Genomic DNA, 16,597 nt, shown 5'->3' with positions numbered 1-16,597 from the left:
CAGACACAAGACCAACAGGGCCTCACACAGTACAAAGGATGTGGATTCTATCCATAAGATAAGCCTTTATTGATCCCCAGAGGGGAAAGTCAACAGTTAAGCCTATAGCTCCATATTTTTACAGTACATTTAGCACCCACATTACCTTCACTGCTGGTCATGCTAATGCTTGGCTCAGCATAAATCCATTCAGTCTATGAGTTCAGTCATTGTTCACCACTAATCTTCTTTGTATGTAAAGTCCACAAAACCGGGTGCTGTGTAAGTTTGTGCTGTAGATTATTCTGCCACATGCCATTTCTTTTTCTTTAGGGGTACAGTTGATCATGTTAGGGACTGTGTGTATCAGCTTTCCCCTGTGTGTTAGACAGATTTCTTAGCTGTGATCCATGCACAAACAGACATGTAAAAACCATAAGTAGTTGAGAGTCACATAGCTCTAGCTCTTTCCTACTATAGCTGGTATTTATGCTAAGCTAAGCTAAACGTCTTCTGACTCTCTCCACATGAGCTAACACATAACGTGAAAACACAAGAGCAGTATCGATCTTCTAACTCTGTGCAAGGCAGCAAATACATGTTACTTCCCCAAGAGTCACACTATTCCCTCAAGATTATTTTACATGCCGTTATAATGAATTTAAGGAAACATGCAGAGGTGAAACTCGTGAAACAAATGATATTATCTGGAAATTGCAGAAGCTAAAATTTCACTTCTGTTTTTATAAAACTGTAAATGTTATCAAAGGCAATAGATGTGCTTCTTCCAGTCGGAAAAGATGAAGTATTGTAGCTGAGCAAACAACAATTTCTAACCTTCACGCTGCAGCTGCTTGGGCGTGTCTCGTCATGGTTTAAATGTGAACGGTTTATTTAGGAGAGTAAGACTGGTACATTTAATACTGGCCTTTTATTAAATCAGGGATATCAGCTCATGCACAAAAAGCACATAAAAAGTCGAAAACCTGCAGATAGTTGACATTAATCTTATTTTTCTAACATAGTTACTATTTTGAAGTGATACTTTTATAGTTTCATGCAGACTTTACCAGCTGTGATGTGTCACTCTGCCTCAGAGAGTTTAAATAGTTTGGGTTTCAGTGGAGAATGTATGGTCCCATGATGTTTAAATGCTGTACAGTATAAGAAGCTTTTCTACCCTGCTTACAGTCCAGCAAAAAGACTGAATACTTCTGATGTTAAGACAAAATATTTGCTGTCGGTGACATGTCGTCTAAGTGGCTTTTAGATTTGTGTACAAACTGACACTGACAACTCCAGCTCTTTTTTCTCAAGCTGTGCAAAACCAGGTCCAGGGTCAATTTGGCCTCACTGATGCAGCTACATGTAAAGACAGAGTCCTAAAGCCAGTCTGACTGCTCAGCTGGCTCAGTCATTCAGCTCCATTCAGGGTGCAATGATTGGAAGATCACACGACTGAGGTAGAGTGAGGTGAATCTGCTTATTTGTTTATGGCTTTGTGGCTTTTAAAGCTTGACAGAACTATGTCAAGTAAAGTAGCACAAAGAACAACAATGCATCACTCCGCTGCCAAGGAATAAGCATCGCCAGGTTATGTCAACTGTTGTCAACAGTTTCATCAGTCTGACTCTGTCTGGTACAACAGACAGACTTTGACCAAAGAGCAACTGCAAGTTTGGTTTATGATGTGTTTGACCTACTGAAGAGGTTGACCAGTTTACTGTTCTGTAACTGGCTACATGTTTATATGTGGAAAGTCCTCATATGTTAAAATGAGACTCTTAAGAGGTTAACACAAACAGTAAGTGCTCATTTAAAAAAAAAAAGGTCTCTGAATACTTGATAAGTTGTGGTGCGGTGGTTAGCAAGAGGGTTCCTGGTTTTAACCCGGGGTGGGGGAGCCCTTCTGTGCAGAATTTGCATGTTCTCCCCGTGTCAGCGTGGGTTTCCTCCAGGTACTCCAGCTTCCTCCCACAGTCCAAAGACATGCAGGTTAATAGGTGACTCTAAATTGTCCATAGGTGTGAATGTGAGTGTGAATGGTTGTCTGTCTCTATGTGTCAGCCCTGTGATAGTCTGGCGACCTGTCCAGGGTGTACCCTGCCTCTCGCCCAATGTCAGCTGGGATATGTTCCAGCCCCCCGCGACCCTAACAGGATAAGTGGTTATGGAAAATGAATGAATGATGAGAGAGCAGACCTCCGCCATTGCTAAATGCCCTATTTTGCAATGTGAACAAAAGTGAAAAGCAATTCATGTATCCACCTCGGGATGTGGATTTGGATGTTGTTTTGTTCATTTTTTGGGTGAAAGAATCTGAGTGTTGATGATTCAGGAACTTTGTGGAAAGCTGACTTGATGTGTCTTGAATTTGAGAGCTTTAGTTGCATTTTGCGTGCGTTTCTAACTGTTTTGACTGGGTAGATATGGACTGGAATTAAACTTTCGATGTATGTGCAGGTACTATGATCTGTATAAAAAAGGAGAGACTGCAGAATACAGGGAATGAAATATCTTATCCATAAATAAACGTGGTAATCAAAAAAAGGAAATAAAAAGTCAACATTCTGCCCAGTGTTGTTATAAAAAGACAAGAATATCACCCATGAATGACAAACATTCTCATTCCTGTCATTTCTCCAGGTCGGTCTCATGAGGAACGGTCGTTTGCTGGCTGAAGGACCTCCGGAGGCAGTCATGAAGCAACACAGTGCAACAGTGAGTTCTCATTGAAACCCTTATGGGATGTATGGACAACCAGGGGAGCTGGTAGTTAGGGCAGGGAAGTCCACGGAGCAAGGCAATTTAAAATACTGCAGCACATCTCAGAAACAGTTCAAGATGCTTCATATTCTGTATTATATTTAGGATGTAAAGCAGATTATGCTGCATGTAGATAAAGATTAATGAAAGACCAAATAAAGAAGTCAACAAAATTTAAAGTTTAAAGAATGAGAGCTAAAAGAATACAAGCCAGGCCTGAATGTGAGAAACCACAGTTAAATTATAGGCAATGTTGAAACCCTAGATTTAAAGTTGTTCAGAGCGTTGGGTGAGGCCTCACATGTGCACCAAGAATGTACAGATGTACGCAGGTGAGACTACCTGATCCCTGTTCATCAACATTACCTTCTGCTGCAGACCCTGGAGCACGCCTTCCTGCAGCTGTGTGAGACATCTGACCAGATCGGGTCTAAACGAGGGTCCAGTCCACCTGGTGCGCCACTAGAAAACAGCCAGTCATTCGAGAGCGGGCGGGACGAGAGTCACCCAATCCTTGCGATTGGACCGGTAGCTACAGAGGAAGTCCCCAAATTTTCAGGTATCAGTTTGAAACATGAAACAGTGAAGGTCTTATTTCAGTTTGTGAGAAATATTAAAGGATAACCTAGGTATTTTTCAACCTGGACCCTATTTTACCATGTTTTTGTGTCAAAGAGACTGATGGGGACAACAATTTTTTTTTAATTTGCTGCAGCGGTGAACCCGGCTGCAGTCTAGTCCCTGCACAAAAATGCAGATGCTGATACACAGTTTTGCAATCTGCCTGTTTTTGCAGGGGAATAAATTTGTCAATTATGGTCTTTGGGAACTTGTTTGTGTTTGTGTGTTCAGCGGACTGGAAGGTGAGAGCAAGACACGTCCTGCCCAAGTGGAGAAACATCGCTGCCCTGATGATTAAAACATTGGTGCGGATGAAGAGAATGCCAGGGTGTGTCGCAGTCGATAGTATTTAATCGTAATATCTGGTGATCAGCAGCAGAAGTGATGATGTGCAGATATCTGTGAGTGACATATTGTGTTTACACTCTCCCCTCTGTGCTCGCAGCTCGTTGTGTTTCCAGTTCTTGCTGCCCGTCATCCAGGTCTCTCTGATCTGTTTGTGCATTGGAAGAGACCCAGAGGGGATCCAGGTTGCGGTGGTGAACAACGAGACGTCCCCCTCCTCCTACAGCCATTCACTGCTCTCCTTCCTGGACAACTCAAGCGTGCAGCAGGTATTCATTTATACACACCAGGCGGTATCACGACCTCTGTTCTCATGATTATGTGTGGGAACCAAAGAGGAAGTGGGTAGTTTCTGTGTTTGTTCACTGAGGCAGATACATCTACTGTAGATTCACATTTATATTTTATTGTTGATTAACTACGACTGTTCATTCTTGCATGATGAATTGTTACTTACATCAGTCAGACTGCACAGAAGTAAGGTTTGTTTTTTGGCTCATGGGCTAAGAGTGACGGTTGATACCTGAAACGGTTCAGTCCTTCAAAGAGGAAGTAACAGGCGTCTCTCCCAGTCGGTATATTTAACTTGACTGTAATCAAAGTTTCACTTCTGTTCACAGCAGAACAGACACTAAGAATTTCATTTTCTAGGAAATCAGTGAAGTGGAAAGGTTGTTTCTCTGTGTGACAACGAACCCTAACCTTTCGAAATACTATATAAAACACACAGCTACAATGACGCTGCTTAATAACTAACATTAGAAGCTTTAGAAATGTGCAACACTCTCTTGATATAAAAGGATTAAAATAAACTGCATCACATAAATATAAACTGTTTCTCTTTCTATCCACAGGTGCCCTTGTCCCATACTGAGGCCTTCGATGGGATCCATAACGGAGAATACTGGGGTGTCATCGGCTTCGGCAAGAACTTCACCAGCTACCTGACAAAAAGGTGAGACGAGCAGTTATTTTCCACCACAGTCGTATTTTAAAGGCACACTCTGCAAGTCCAATCCAATACACTTTTTGTCAAGTATCTCACGGTCCGCTAGCTGTACGTTCTGTGTGCACTTAATGTTTATGTCCTTGTAGACATAAAGAGATACCCAAGTGGGACGCCCAGTTGCTCCTTAGGGGCACCCCATGCACAAAGGCAGTGTCTTTGCCCCGTCCAAAGCGAGGTCCTCAAAGTCCAAAAACACAGTTTCATCAAGGTCTTCTTGAGGTAGCTCAGAGTAGAGCTGCTGCTGCTGCTCCTTCTTGTCGAAAGGGGTCAGTTGAGGTGGTTCAGACATCTGATCGGGATGCAGCAAAGGGCCGCAGGTAAGACTCAAACTCCGGCCGCTGCAAAGGACTCAGCCCATATGTCCCAAGTCAGCCACAGCGTTCAAAGCAGCAGTGTGAAGCGCAGATTTAAGTAAACACAGTCGCAGTGAGCAGCATGTAGCTGCCAGGAGCTGTATGTATAGTCCGGACCAGCTTGTGACATGTCTCCACATGTCTGACATGATTTGACCCGTGTCTCTGTCTCCTCTGCTCCCCCCTCTGCTCTGACACCTAACAAACAACATTATTTTTGTTTCCCTTCTTGCTTTTCCTTCCTCATTTGACTGTGTTTCCTTTTATAAATGTCGTAGCGCAGACTGATGCTATGCAGCCTGCAACGCCCTCCTGATTACAGAAGGCTGTGTTTGTGTGCACCAGGGGAATTATTAGTCATGATACTCAAAACCCACAATAAAGCCAAGCGTCTCCATCAAAACGCCAGTGTGATGCACAGACAGCATTCCAGCGTCAGAGAAACATGATAAACATGTAACACATGACAAAGCAAACCGCACAATTGACAAGTGTGAATTTGGAATAGCTGCAACCACGTATGGATCTCATTATTGCCGCTCCTCTTGTAGCCAATTGGCATGAACATAAACACACCTTCACACACACACACACACACACTTAACCTCCATTCCAAATTTCAGCCCCTAGGTCGAAAACTGTGGCCGCCAAAATGTGGGGAAATTTTTGTGGACCAACAAACTGACCAACAGAGCGACTTATAGAGCTGCTGGTTGCAGCTAAAAACAGATAATGACCGACAGGAACTAATATTGCACTTCTTAGAAATGAGTGGATACATTATTATATCGTGGGGGGGGGGGGGCTGGAGCCTATCCCAGCTGACACTGGGTGAGAGGCAGGGTACACCCTGGACAGGTCACCAGACTATCACAGGGCTGACACATAGAGACAGACAACCATTCACACTCACATTCACACCTACGGACAATTTAGAGTCACCAATTAACCTGAATGTCTTTTGACTGTGGGAGGAAGCCGGAGCACCTGGAGGAAACCCACGCTGACACAGGGAGAACATGCAAACTCCACACAGAAGGGCTCCCCCACCCTGGGTTCGAATCAGGAACCCTCTTGCATCTTAAAATCACAAATTAATGGGTACCATCAGAATGACTATGATTCAGATTCAGATTCAGTTCATTTATTGGTCTCCTTAGAGAAATTTGACTTGGAGCTAGGGGTTAGCACACACATATATACAATCAACATATAGTCACCAACATAAACATACACACATTACAACACATAGTCACCCAGTTAGCCTCAGTGCATCAAATTAAATACATAATACATACATCAGACGCACTCCTCATGAATCAATTTGATCGACAACGGAATAAACGAGTTCTTGTACCTGTTACACCTGCAGCGTGGTACTCTGTACCTTCTTCCCAAATGCAGTAACTCATATTCAGGATTCAGTACATGGTCAGGATCAGACACGATTTTACGAGCTTGTAAAATCGTGTCTGATCCTGTTCAACTACATGTCCCAAAAAGCGGAGGGAAAGTAGTGAGGAGAGAGGGGGGGAAGTGTTCTGCCTCTCTTCTTCCTAACTCAAATACATCAATCTATAAGTAGAAAAGTCAGGCATTAACATTGCACGACAACATTTTGGCAGGTACTTGTTGTTAGTTATGGCAGTGTTGCAGCTCTAGTTATGGAAATGTAGGTTGGTTTGTCAGTCCAGCAATTGAATTTGTACAACAAGGATGAAGCCTACTGACGTTGCTAATCCCCCGACTCTTTCTCTTGCTCCATCATGAGGCTCATATTTATAGTTTTTAGTGACATTTTTTAACAGCTGTTGAATGGTTTGTCATGAAATTTGGTTCAGACATTCATGTTCTCCTCACGATGAATTGGAGTCATGACTTTACGTACTTTGTTTTTTATTTTGTCCAATACTCAGCTTTGATTGTGCTTTGTGTTAAGTGCCAATTAGCAAATGTTGGGATGCTAACAGGCTCAACTAAGATAAGCAGCTACGGCCTCATACAGTAGAGGCATGGTTCTACACACATAAAGTATGAGAAACCATTCACCATGCTCCCCTGACAACCACAAACACACACATAATTAAACCCACACCACCTCACACCTCAACATCATGTGAGGATGAGTCAATCCTGGAGGGTAAAATGCATGAGTTGTTGTTGTTGGGTGTGAATCACAGTTCCGTGTGTGTGCATACTTGTGTGTATTTCTCTGTGTGTTTGTGTGATGCCTTGGTACTAGACAGTCTGGTCCTTCCTGTCCCTAACACACCTGGACAGGTCACAGTGAAGCAACAACCAATCATGTGCTCCTTCTTACTGAATCATGTGTTGTTCATGTGACAGAGCTGCCTGAGAGAAACAAAAAGGTGTCTACTGTCACGTCACCTGCTCATGTGGAAATAATCTGTTCAGTTAGAGTTATTACCTAATGGCCCAGATGTTCATTCACTGTCTTTTGAATATTATAGGGACAAGGCATGATGGGTGAGGAGTTAATGCAGACACACCTTGTGATACAGTGCTTAGAATGTAATTTAAACACTTTTGAAACATGAAAGCACTTCTCAGATGTCAGGATTTGCAGCTTTTCTTTGTATTGTGTGATTAAAAAAACAAGTAGAAGGCTTTTTTTATGACATGTTATAATCAAAGCGATCCATTCACTAATTGAGAAGCTCATCGTCAGATTACACAATAATGACACCATGAGCTGCAGCCGTGCAGAGCTGCTCTACAGGTGGAAATATTTTCATTTCCTGGCTCGTTGCCATTCGCCTGCAAGAATGTGTGTCTGCATGACTTCTTACAAACACAAACACTGAAACAGGACACTGTTATTATGGTTAGTGTAAATATATTTAAAGGTGTGTCACAGATCAGGGGAGCAAGGCACGAAACACGATGCATGTCCGCTGAAGCAGGACGACACGCAAGGTAGTTAAAGTCATTCAGTTGCATGTATTAACGTATCCTCAATGTCTTAACAAGGCCATGGGCATTGCTTTATTTGTGTCAGAGATATAATGAGCCCAGCTAAACCTCTAAGTTTTAATTAGATTGGTGATAAACCCACAAGCACACAGCATTGCGGGCGACCCCAGCCGCCCCTCACACAACCCCTCTGCCTCCTGCCAGCAGGGAGAAGCTTCAAGAGCCTTCGTGCCTGCTCCATCGGACCATGAACAGCTTCATCCACCAAGCTGTCAGGAAACTGAAATGAAGATTTTCAGGTTATGACCATATCGTTGTTTTTACAGGATGATGCAGCGGCAGGTTTCTAGAGACGTGGTCGACGGAGGATCGGTGCACCTCTGGCTGGACCTGACAAGTAAGTAAGATGCAAACCTGTCTCGTGGTTTGTTGTCACTTTGCTGACTTTAATTACAAATGCATGGAATAAGTGCCACTTCAGTGACAATGTATTTATGAGATAATATTCTAGCACGTGAGATTTCTTTCCAGGAATCATATTGCACTGTTGGCATATTTTGGAAACATCTGATGTATTGTTTGGTATCGAATTCTTCACATCTGCCTTATACTTGATGAAATTGTGAGGATTAACATGTACTGTGCATGTGCTGAAATATCCGTCATTAATTTTTGCTGTTTATGTTTTCTTTAGATCGACAAATTGCTGTTATGCTGCAGAAGAAACTCCACGAGGCCTTTGAGGTATAGATAAATATGTTTCCTTCCCTTTGTTTTGTTAACTGGCGCCTCATGTAAAAAGATCGGATGTTGTCATTTTTCAAGGAGAGATCAAATCAAAAATCATTCATCACAACCACAAAGACGTCTGTCAACATTCAAGACGTTACTGTGTAAACTGATACACGTGGTGCAGTACAAGTTTCAGCGTGTGTGGTCGACCAGAAACACTTAGACACAATGTACCACTCTTGGCTGAGTGTGTTTGATTAAGGGCACTACAGCAGCATTATGTCTCTGATAATAATATTGTATATTTTAAACAATATTTTTAACTAATTTTGTTGTAATCTTTGTTATCAAATCAACATTATGATTACTGAATTATCTCTTATCCATAATTAGCCCTATTACAGTATAAGTTACAATATAAGCCATGCAACATCCTTTTACTTATGTGTTTTGCCAGTATTGTTTAACTTGCTAAGATTGTTACTCTGTCCTCTCTTTGCAGGCTTTTGTGGACAACAAGTTGGGTAGTATGTCGTACCTGGTCGCACTGCCAATAAAGGTGAGCCAAGAATAAATAAATGAGTGTAATGGGGAGCTTGTAGCTCACCTGGTAGTGCGTGTGTCTCGTGTAGGCTGAGTCCTTACCATGTCTATCATTTCATGTCTATTGTGCCTATCTAAAAAGGCATAAAATGAAAAGATGAATTTAAAAAAATCAGCGTAATAACAATATAGAAATGAATAAATGAATGAACTTTATTTATATAGCACATTTTAATGCACAGAACACAGCACAAACAGCAAAGAAATGAAACCATATAATTATATCACACTCATTCATGGAGGAATGAGTAAATTAATCAGTCAACAATTAACCAAAAATAAAGAATACATATTAAGAATATAAAACAAATAGCTGCTAGTTATAGGCTATAATAAAAAGAGATGTTTTGAGCAGTCATTTAAAACTGTCCACTGAGCCAGCAAGTCTAATATTTTAAGGCAGGCTGCTTCATATTTTGGGGCATAGTAGCTAAAAGAAGCATCCCCAAAGGATTTTGTAGTGACATAAGGAAGGAACAGTTAAAAGAGCAGCTGCGGAGGATCTCAGGCTTCGTGGAGGGACATAAGGTGATAGGGAGTCTATGATACAGGAGGCTGCGAGGCCATTAAGAGCCTTAAAATGAATCAAACCTATTTGTGTTGCTATCTTAAAAGAGACACTACTTTAATACAGTGTGTATGTTCTGCTAGTGTAGCTTTAATTGTTGGTGTGTTTCTGCTACAGACTGAATAATAAAGTCAATTCATGTTTTTGTCGCAGATTGAGGATCCAGTCTACGGCAGCCAAAACACAGACTTCACTACGTTTGTGACACCCGGAGCTGTGCTCAGGTCAGTGTAATGTAATAACTTTTAAATGACACATGTTGCCAATGGTAGGTAGTGTTTTATGATCAGGTCATTTTGCTTGGTATCCCTGAGAGATTGAAAAAGTTTTTCTCTCTTCATCCTCTTCCTCTGCCTCTCTGGCCCTCCAGTATCACCTTCTACCTGGCCGTGGGTCTGACAGCTCTCTCATTTGTCCTGGAGAGGAAGGAGGGGCTTTTGGACAGATGCTGGGTCGCAGGTGAGAGGCCGAAGTTCAAACAACACACAAAACACAAAAGCTGTGTCCCATGTTCATTTCTACTCCCGTGCATACTAACTCAGTGTAGCTTTTGAGGTTGTAGTGCGTTAGACCATTAAGTATACTCAAGAAATCCAGTATGCATATTAAAAAACACCATTTTCCTAAACTGTGATGTTACAAGAAAGAGTTTTTTTGTCAATTTCTTTATCAGTTACTTCCATTCTGACCAAGTAGTGAATAGTGAGTATGATCTGTGATGTTTTTGTCTGTAAAATTTCCCCCAGATTAGATTATTGTAGTCATCATTTCTGCTGTTTGCCTTCGCAAGCCAAAAATAAATATTATTTCACTTATTACTGCTCAAATGCACATTTAAGCAATATAGAAAGGCAGGAATTTTATGTGCACCTGCAGGAAACACACTGTACATTTGACAATATCCCCTAACCGTGCATATTTTCTAACACTATATTGGCTTTTAGGGAGGTTTGATTAGATTTTTGGGGGAGATAATGCAGGATATATTTACTTTTAATCTGTAGATTCATTTAAATCCTTTGATTGTTGTCCATAATGTGTTTGTGATAGACATTTAATATTGTCATGGATCCAGTCAGTGTCTTTTAAGTGTAATTTGAGATATGGCCAGTAGAGGGGGTCACATGATCACAGCAGAATGAAGCTGACGCGTCCAAGCAAACGCCGAGCATTTAGAGGACATTTTAAAAGGATTAATATAAGAAATCTTTTGATGGTATAATTAAAATGCATTTAAATTATTTGTTATGACCATTTAGATTCAGATGAGACTGAAGGAACCTGTGTTTGGGATTATTTACTTCTGATATCTAATGAGGTTTTGGACAGACCCTATAACTAAATAATAAAATGCATTAATATTTTGTGTCTCCACCAGGTGTGAGCTCTTTGGAGACGATGCTAGCTCACCTCTTCTCTCAGCTGTTTGTCATCAGCGTTCAGATCATCCTGCTGCTCCTCTTCATACTGCTCGTCTTCAAGGTTCGTCCTCCTGACAGCGACAATCACAAACACACACTCCTCAGTTAAGATGAAAGAAAGTAACAGCAGAGAAATATTAAATAAGAAATGAAACAAATGATAAATAGAAATCAGGGCCTCTTTGTTTGAATAAACAAAGCTTTCTGCTTTAACCATGTATTTTTACAGACACACAGGTACACATGTTTTTCCAATCACTCTTCTGTGTGGTTTGCTCTTCACTGTAATGCCAATACCTGTTTGGAAAACCAGACCACAGTGTCAATACAGTTTTACCCCTGAGACCACAACGCAGTCAATTCATGTTAAAATGACAATATTTCATGTTCTATTTGACCACCAAAGTTGCTGTTCAAGCCAGTTTTCTGAGCGTCTCATTAAAAGGTCACTGTGTTTGACATGTTGAAGGTTAATGTGGCACAAACCTAGCAGGCATGTTCATTTGCATTTTTACTACATCATCAGAACTTTACCTACAGCACATAATTATGTTGAATTTATTTTAATCATCAAACGGGAATTTTCTTCCAAGATCGTGTCGTGTAATTTAGTTCTTTTCCGAACAGGGTGTACGTGACAGTGTGTAGGAGAGGTGTAAATCTTCTTGTGTGAGTCTCTGAAGGTCAGCGGGGTCATGTTTACTGCAGGGACGTGAGGGTTCTGTTCATCATTGGTTTTCAATACACATGTGAATGAAATCAATCCAGGAAGAAGGCACTCAAGACAAGAGGATAGATATCATTTGTGTGTGTGCGTTGAGTCCATGCAGGCGCACTCTTTTATGGGTGTGTGCTCTCGTCTCCGTCTGACAATGTGTGTGTGTTAGCGTCGGTGTGTGTGTTAATTAAGGTGCTGAAGTCCAAAGAGACCACCACCGCATAAATCACTTCCTGCGTTGGCCGTATCCAGGGATCACTGTGGGATCGCCACGACAACAGCCCTTGATTGCTGTGGCAACCGAGCAGTCATGTGGACTGTCGGTGCAGGTCTATTTTTGCACGTTGTCAAGGGAGACGGATAGTGTCTTAACACACCGAGGACAAGTGCACCAGCACACACACACACACACACACACACACACACACACACACACACACACCAGGAGACTCAGTCTTTCTTACAAATGCCCTCAGATTCTACTTAAGTTAAGAGAGTTATCACCTTGAATCTTCTGAGACTTTTATTTCAGCTCTTGTTTGATTTTGTTTCTCGTCTCGTGCAGCGCCTCCGCTCTGTCTGCGCTCCTCTCTGTCTGTGTGATTTACAACCAAACTCACTCAGCAAAAACATTTCTTTTCATTTTTTGTAGTATTTTTGGCCGAAGATCAGTGCAGAACATCAGAGAGTGTTTCTGTCTCTGTAGGTCTCCTCCTCGTTCCCTTTATCTCTCTTTTTTTTCCATTGCTCTTCATCTTATCTTCTCATCTGTTCTCATGTTCCTTAAAAGAGCATTTCACAGATTTAGCTTTACACTCCTGTAACATCATCAGACTCACAATGGATGGTTTAAAAAGGATCAAACTGCAGCAGAACCAGAGAAATCTACTTTTTATATTGCATGCTTGTCTCTTCCTTGTTAAATGCTGGTGCCTACATTACCCACAATGCAACTTGACATTCATGTGTGTGCCAGAGTACTACATCGAGACAGGTACCCATGTGTTTAAATGAAAATAATAAAAATTAATTGGTGTGTGCTGTGTTAGTAGCTGCTAGTAGCCTTGGGTCTGAGCGTGTAGCAGAGATGAGAAGCGAGCTGCACTCCTTTCTAACTCCACAGCACCAGGTTGTTCAGTTTCAAAGTTATAGTATTCGGCCATGACCAGCGCTGACTCAAGTGACATCACTTGAGGCATTTTTCTCAGACTTCACACAGCTCCCTTTGGAGCCTCACAAGGCTTTAGACTGACATCAGAGGAGTTTCCCTTTAACAATCACATGATTTTGCCTTCTGCGTTAAAGTCTAACTTTGAGAACAGACACAGCGATGTGCAGAGCAGCGTGAGCTTCAGTTCAAGCACATCAAAATTAAAACATGTTGCATAGTTTAAGTTTATTTTACTTTATTAATCCCCCTGAGGGGAAATTCAGTGTTTTCACTCTTGCTTGTCAATTACACACAGGTCCGAAAGGCACACACATGCACAAACGTCTGTTTTCACCACACCTTTTCGTCTATCTCGCCTTCACCAGCATGCTATCTGAGGATGTTTCCAGTCTCCTCATATACAGCTCATTTACCAGTCATGTGACAGATCACCATGGTTACAGTACATTTTCTGTAACCTCTTTTCCTGTTAGGGGTCGCGGGGGGCTGGAGCCTATCCCAGCTGACACTGGGCGAGAGGCAGGGTACACCCTGGACAGGTCACCAGACTATCACAGGGCTGACACATAGAGACAGACAACCATTCACACTCATGTTCTACGGACAATTTAGAGTCACCATAACCTGCATGTCTTTGGACTGTGGGAGGAGGCTGGAGTACCCGGAGAAAACCCACACTGACACGGGGAGAACATGCAAACTCCGCACAGAAGGGATATATGGTCATTTAGATTTTGTGCATGTAAACATATTGTATATCGCTCTGCAAATGTCATTTTGTTCTGTCTGTAATTCTCCTTATCGCACTCTTTTTTAATCATTTTATTCCACTTTAGGTCCAGAGCAGCTTTGTGATGAAAATAGCCTCTTATCTTCACCTTCTCTCACTCCTCTACCTCATTTCTCTTTCCCTCTCCACAGATGCCTAATGAAGGCTCCTTGGTGCTGGTCATAATTCTGATTGTGCTGCAGGGCATCACCGGCATCTCGTTTGGCCTCGTCATCTCGGCGGCAATCGACGACGAGCAGAGTGCAAACCAGGCCGCCCTGGGCATCTTCTACCCCAACCTCATCATCAGCGGTAGGCCTGCCTGTGCATGTGTGTTTGTGTGTTTGACTATTAACTGTCCATCCTACAGGCAGCCTGTCCACTCTGGAAGTTATAAAGAAATCTGAAAGGCTCGATGTTTACTTGAACTCTCACTGCAAGTAAGAAAATTTTACCACACACTCTATTTAGTAGCTGTTCTGGGAGTTTCCGTCATATCACATAATCTTTGAACCTCAGACGTCCTTAAAGTGCTCAGAAACCTTGTGGTGAGGTTATTTGTCAGGCAGTTGTTTTCAAGTTTCATGATTGAACTATGAACCTCATATCTTGGTATTTTTTTTTACCACTTCCTTCCTTCTTTGTGTGCTTTGTTCTCATCACAACAAGGCCAAAACACGAGAAACCAGAGATTGTTTAGATGCTTCATGGGGTCCATTATTGGGAGAGAACATTTTAACAGCAGGTATAGCTGACGGTCTCCTCTCTGTCCTGTACATTAGGTATCATCTGGCCTGTGGAGTGTATCCCGTATCCTCTCCGCTACGTCAGCCTGGCTCTTCCTCAGACCTACGCCTCCGAAGCCCTTCGCTGTATCATGTACAGAGGTAATGCACACGCACACGTTACACAACGCTCAGTTTCATAATGTCCCTGTAGCTTGCCTGGTGTGCAGGCAGCATGTGTTCGGGTCAGATGCATGCATGCGGCTCAGATTGTTATGCACAACATCGCCAGTCGTCTAAATCTTTAATCAGCTCTGGATCCTGTGTAACTCAGCTTCCTGGGATGGAAGGCATTGTGGTTTCAATGTCTCTCAATCTTTTCTCCTTCTCTTGACCTCGACGTCTCTGAACAATAAGACCTGACAACCGTCCGAGGCTCCCTCCATGTTACATGATACACATACATACATGCACAGGAAGTCAGAGGAGACGTTTCCTGTTTTAAAATCCTATCGTAAAGGTAGAGGTGGAAGACGAGACATAGGCAGAAATCGACAATGTCAGAATTCAATTTGGGGGGTGAGCTTAACTTTGCAACTGCATCCTGCAACATTCACTGATTGGAGTCACTTGAAACTTAGTGTCTCATCCCTTATGTTATATATCTTATATGTACATCCAAGCATTCACTACGGCCTGGATCAGCTTGTATCCAGAGTATAAGAACATGTGTGTTGTGTGTGTTCTTTTTGGGTCATCATCCCACATTGTCTGCAGTTTTCAAGATCAGGAATAAACTTCATTATATGAATTATGGTAATACAACATATGCACTGAAATTGTAGTGAAACAAAAAGGAAAACACAGTGACAGTAGTGTAGAGACATTAAAAACATGTCAGTATATGATACAGATCAGCATCATTTGATAAAACCACGAGTTAAAGGAACACTTCAACCACAAAATGACCATTTGTATATCAGTCACACACTGTGCACTACCTTGAATTCATGAGGAAGACTTAAGTTTTTTGTAGCCCCCACAGTACATAGAGAATCCAAAAAAGGTGAACATGCTTCTTGAATATAAGTAAACAGGGACCGCCTTTAACAACGGCAAAACTATATCAAAACATTCATTTCCAACCTCTCACACAACTCGTACAGTATAATCCAAGTCTCCTTTATCCAGCTGTATGCTCAGTACTTCCCAAACATATTAATTTTCGCTAAAACGTTACAATCTAAAACACGTCAGTACAAATAGTCTCATGCGTGGCTACCTGAGCATGCACATGCTTTGAACTTTGCTCAAGTGGAGCTCATATGCATGCGTGTTCTCTTCGTGTTTAGGGCACACTACTCCTGGGCAGAAATGTTTTAGCAACTATGCATGAGTTTGGGAAACATTGAGCATACAACTGGATATATGACCAGGACTACTTTGGTCAAAGAAAACTTTATTTCATTTGCAGTATTATATTTGATGGTATGGCTCTGTTCTGGGGCCCCTCTGCCTTTCCTCGGGCCTACGCAAAAAGCCTAACGCAGAGAGAGCAAAACTCCCATGCTCTTCCATGCGCCTACATGGAAGAGCATGGGAGAGCAGCAGCAAAGACCCCCCAGAAACAGAACAGAGCAACATCAATGACAAACAGAAATTACATTGATAAGTCAGACACAGCATGAGATGGAGGAGCTGGGGTGGAGGTAGGTTACAAAGCTGCTTGCAGAGGAAGCAGCAACAGTAGGCAGACCAGAGCAGTTTAAATAGGGCGCCCTGAATGAGATTCGCCAATTGGTTGCATAGAAAGGAATCATGTGATCTATCAGCTGACTCCCTTCCATCATTTAGCTGCTCCATCAGTTGGGATGTGAGCTGAG

General features: G+C 42.1%; 1 protein-coding gene across 4 annotated transcripts in view; it reads left to right on the top strand.

Annotated features, from left to right (window-relative positions):
* abch1 (ATP-binding cassette, sub-family H, member 1) overlaps positions 1–16,597 on the top strand; it is a 39,596-nt gene that overhangs the window by 16,050 nt on the left and 6,949 nt on the right. For all 4 annotated transcript variants that reach the window (XM_050070802.1, XM_050070803.1, XM_050070805.1 and 1 more), the window contains 13 exons: positions 2,626–2,700; positions 3,124–3,304; positions 3,598–3,694; positions 3,812–3,980; positions 4,566–4,666; positions 8,334–8,404; positions 8,702–8,751; positions 9,242–9,298; positions 10,064–10,134; positions 10,281–10,369; positions 11,289–11,392; positions 14,142–14,301; positions 14,772–14,876. In XM_050070802.1, coding sequence (XP_049926759.1) covers positions 2,626–2,700; positions 3,124–3,304; positions 3,598–3,694; positions 3,812–3,980; positions 4,566–4,666; positions 8,334–8,404; positions 8,702–8,751; positions 9,242–9,298; positions 10,064–10,134; positions 10,281–10,369; positions 11,289–11,392; positions 14,142–14,301; positions 14,772–14,876 — 1,330 coding nt within the window. The remainder of the gene's footprint in view (positions 1–2,625; positions 2,701–3,123; positions 3,305–3,597; positions 3,695–3,811; positions 3,981–4,565; positions 4,667–8,333; positions 8,405–8,701; positions 8,752–9,241; positions 9,299–10,063; positions 10,135–10,280; positions 10,370–11,288; positions 11,393–14,141; positions 14,302–14,771; positions 14,877–16,597) is intronic.

This window comes from Epinephelus moara, chromosome 19 (genome assembly GCF_006386435.1).
Source record: "Epinephelus moara isolate mb chromosome 19, YSFRI_EMoa_1.0, whole genome shotgun sequence".
Taxonomy (NCBI): Eukaryota; Metazoa; Chordata; class Actinopteri; order Perciformes; family Serranidae; genus Epinephelus; species Epinephelus moara.
Note: the sequence above shows the minus strand (reverse complement) of the source record. Positions and strands in the feature narration are given on the sequence as shown.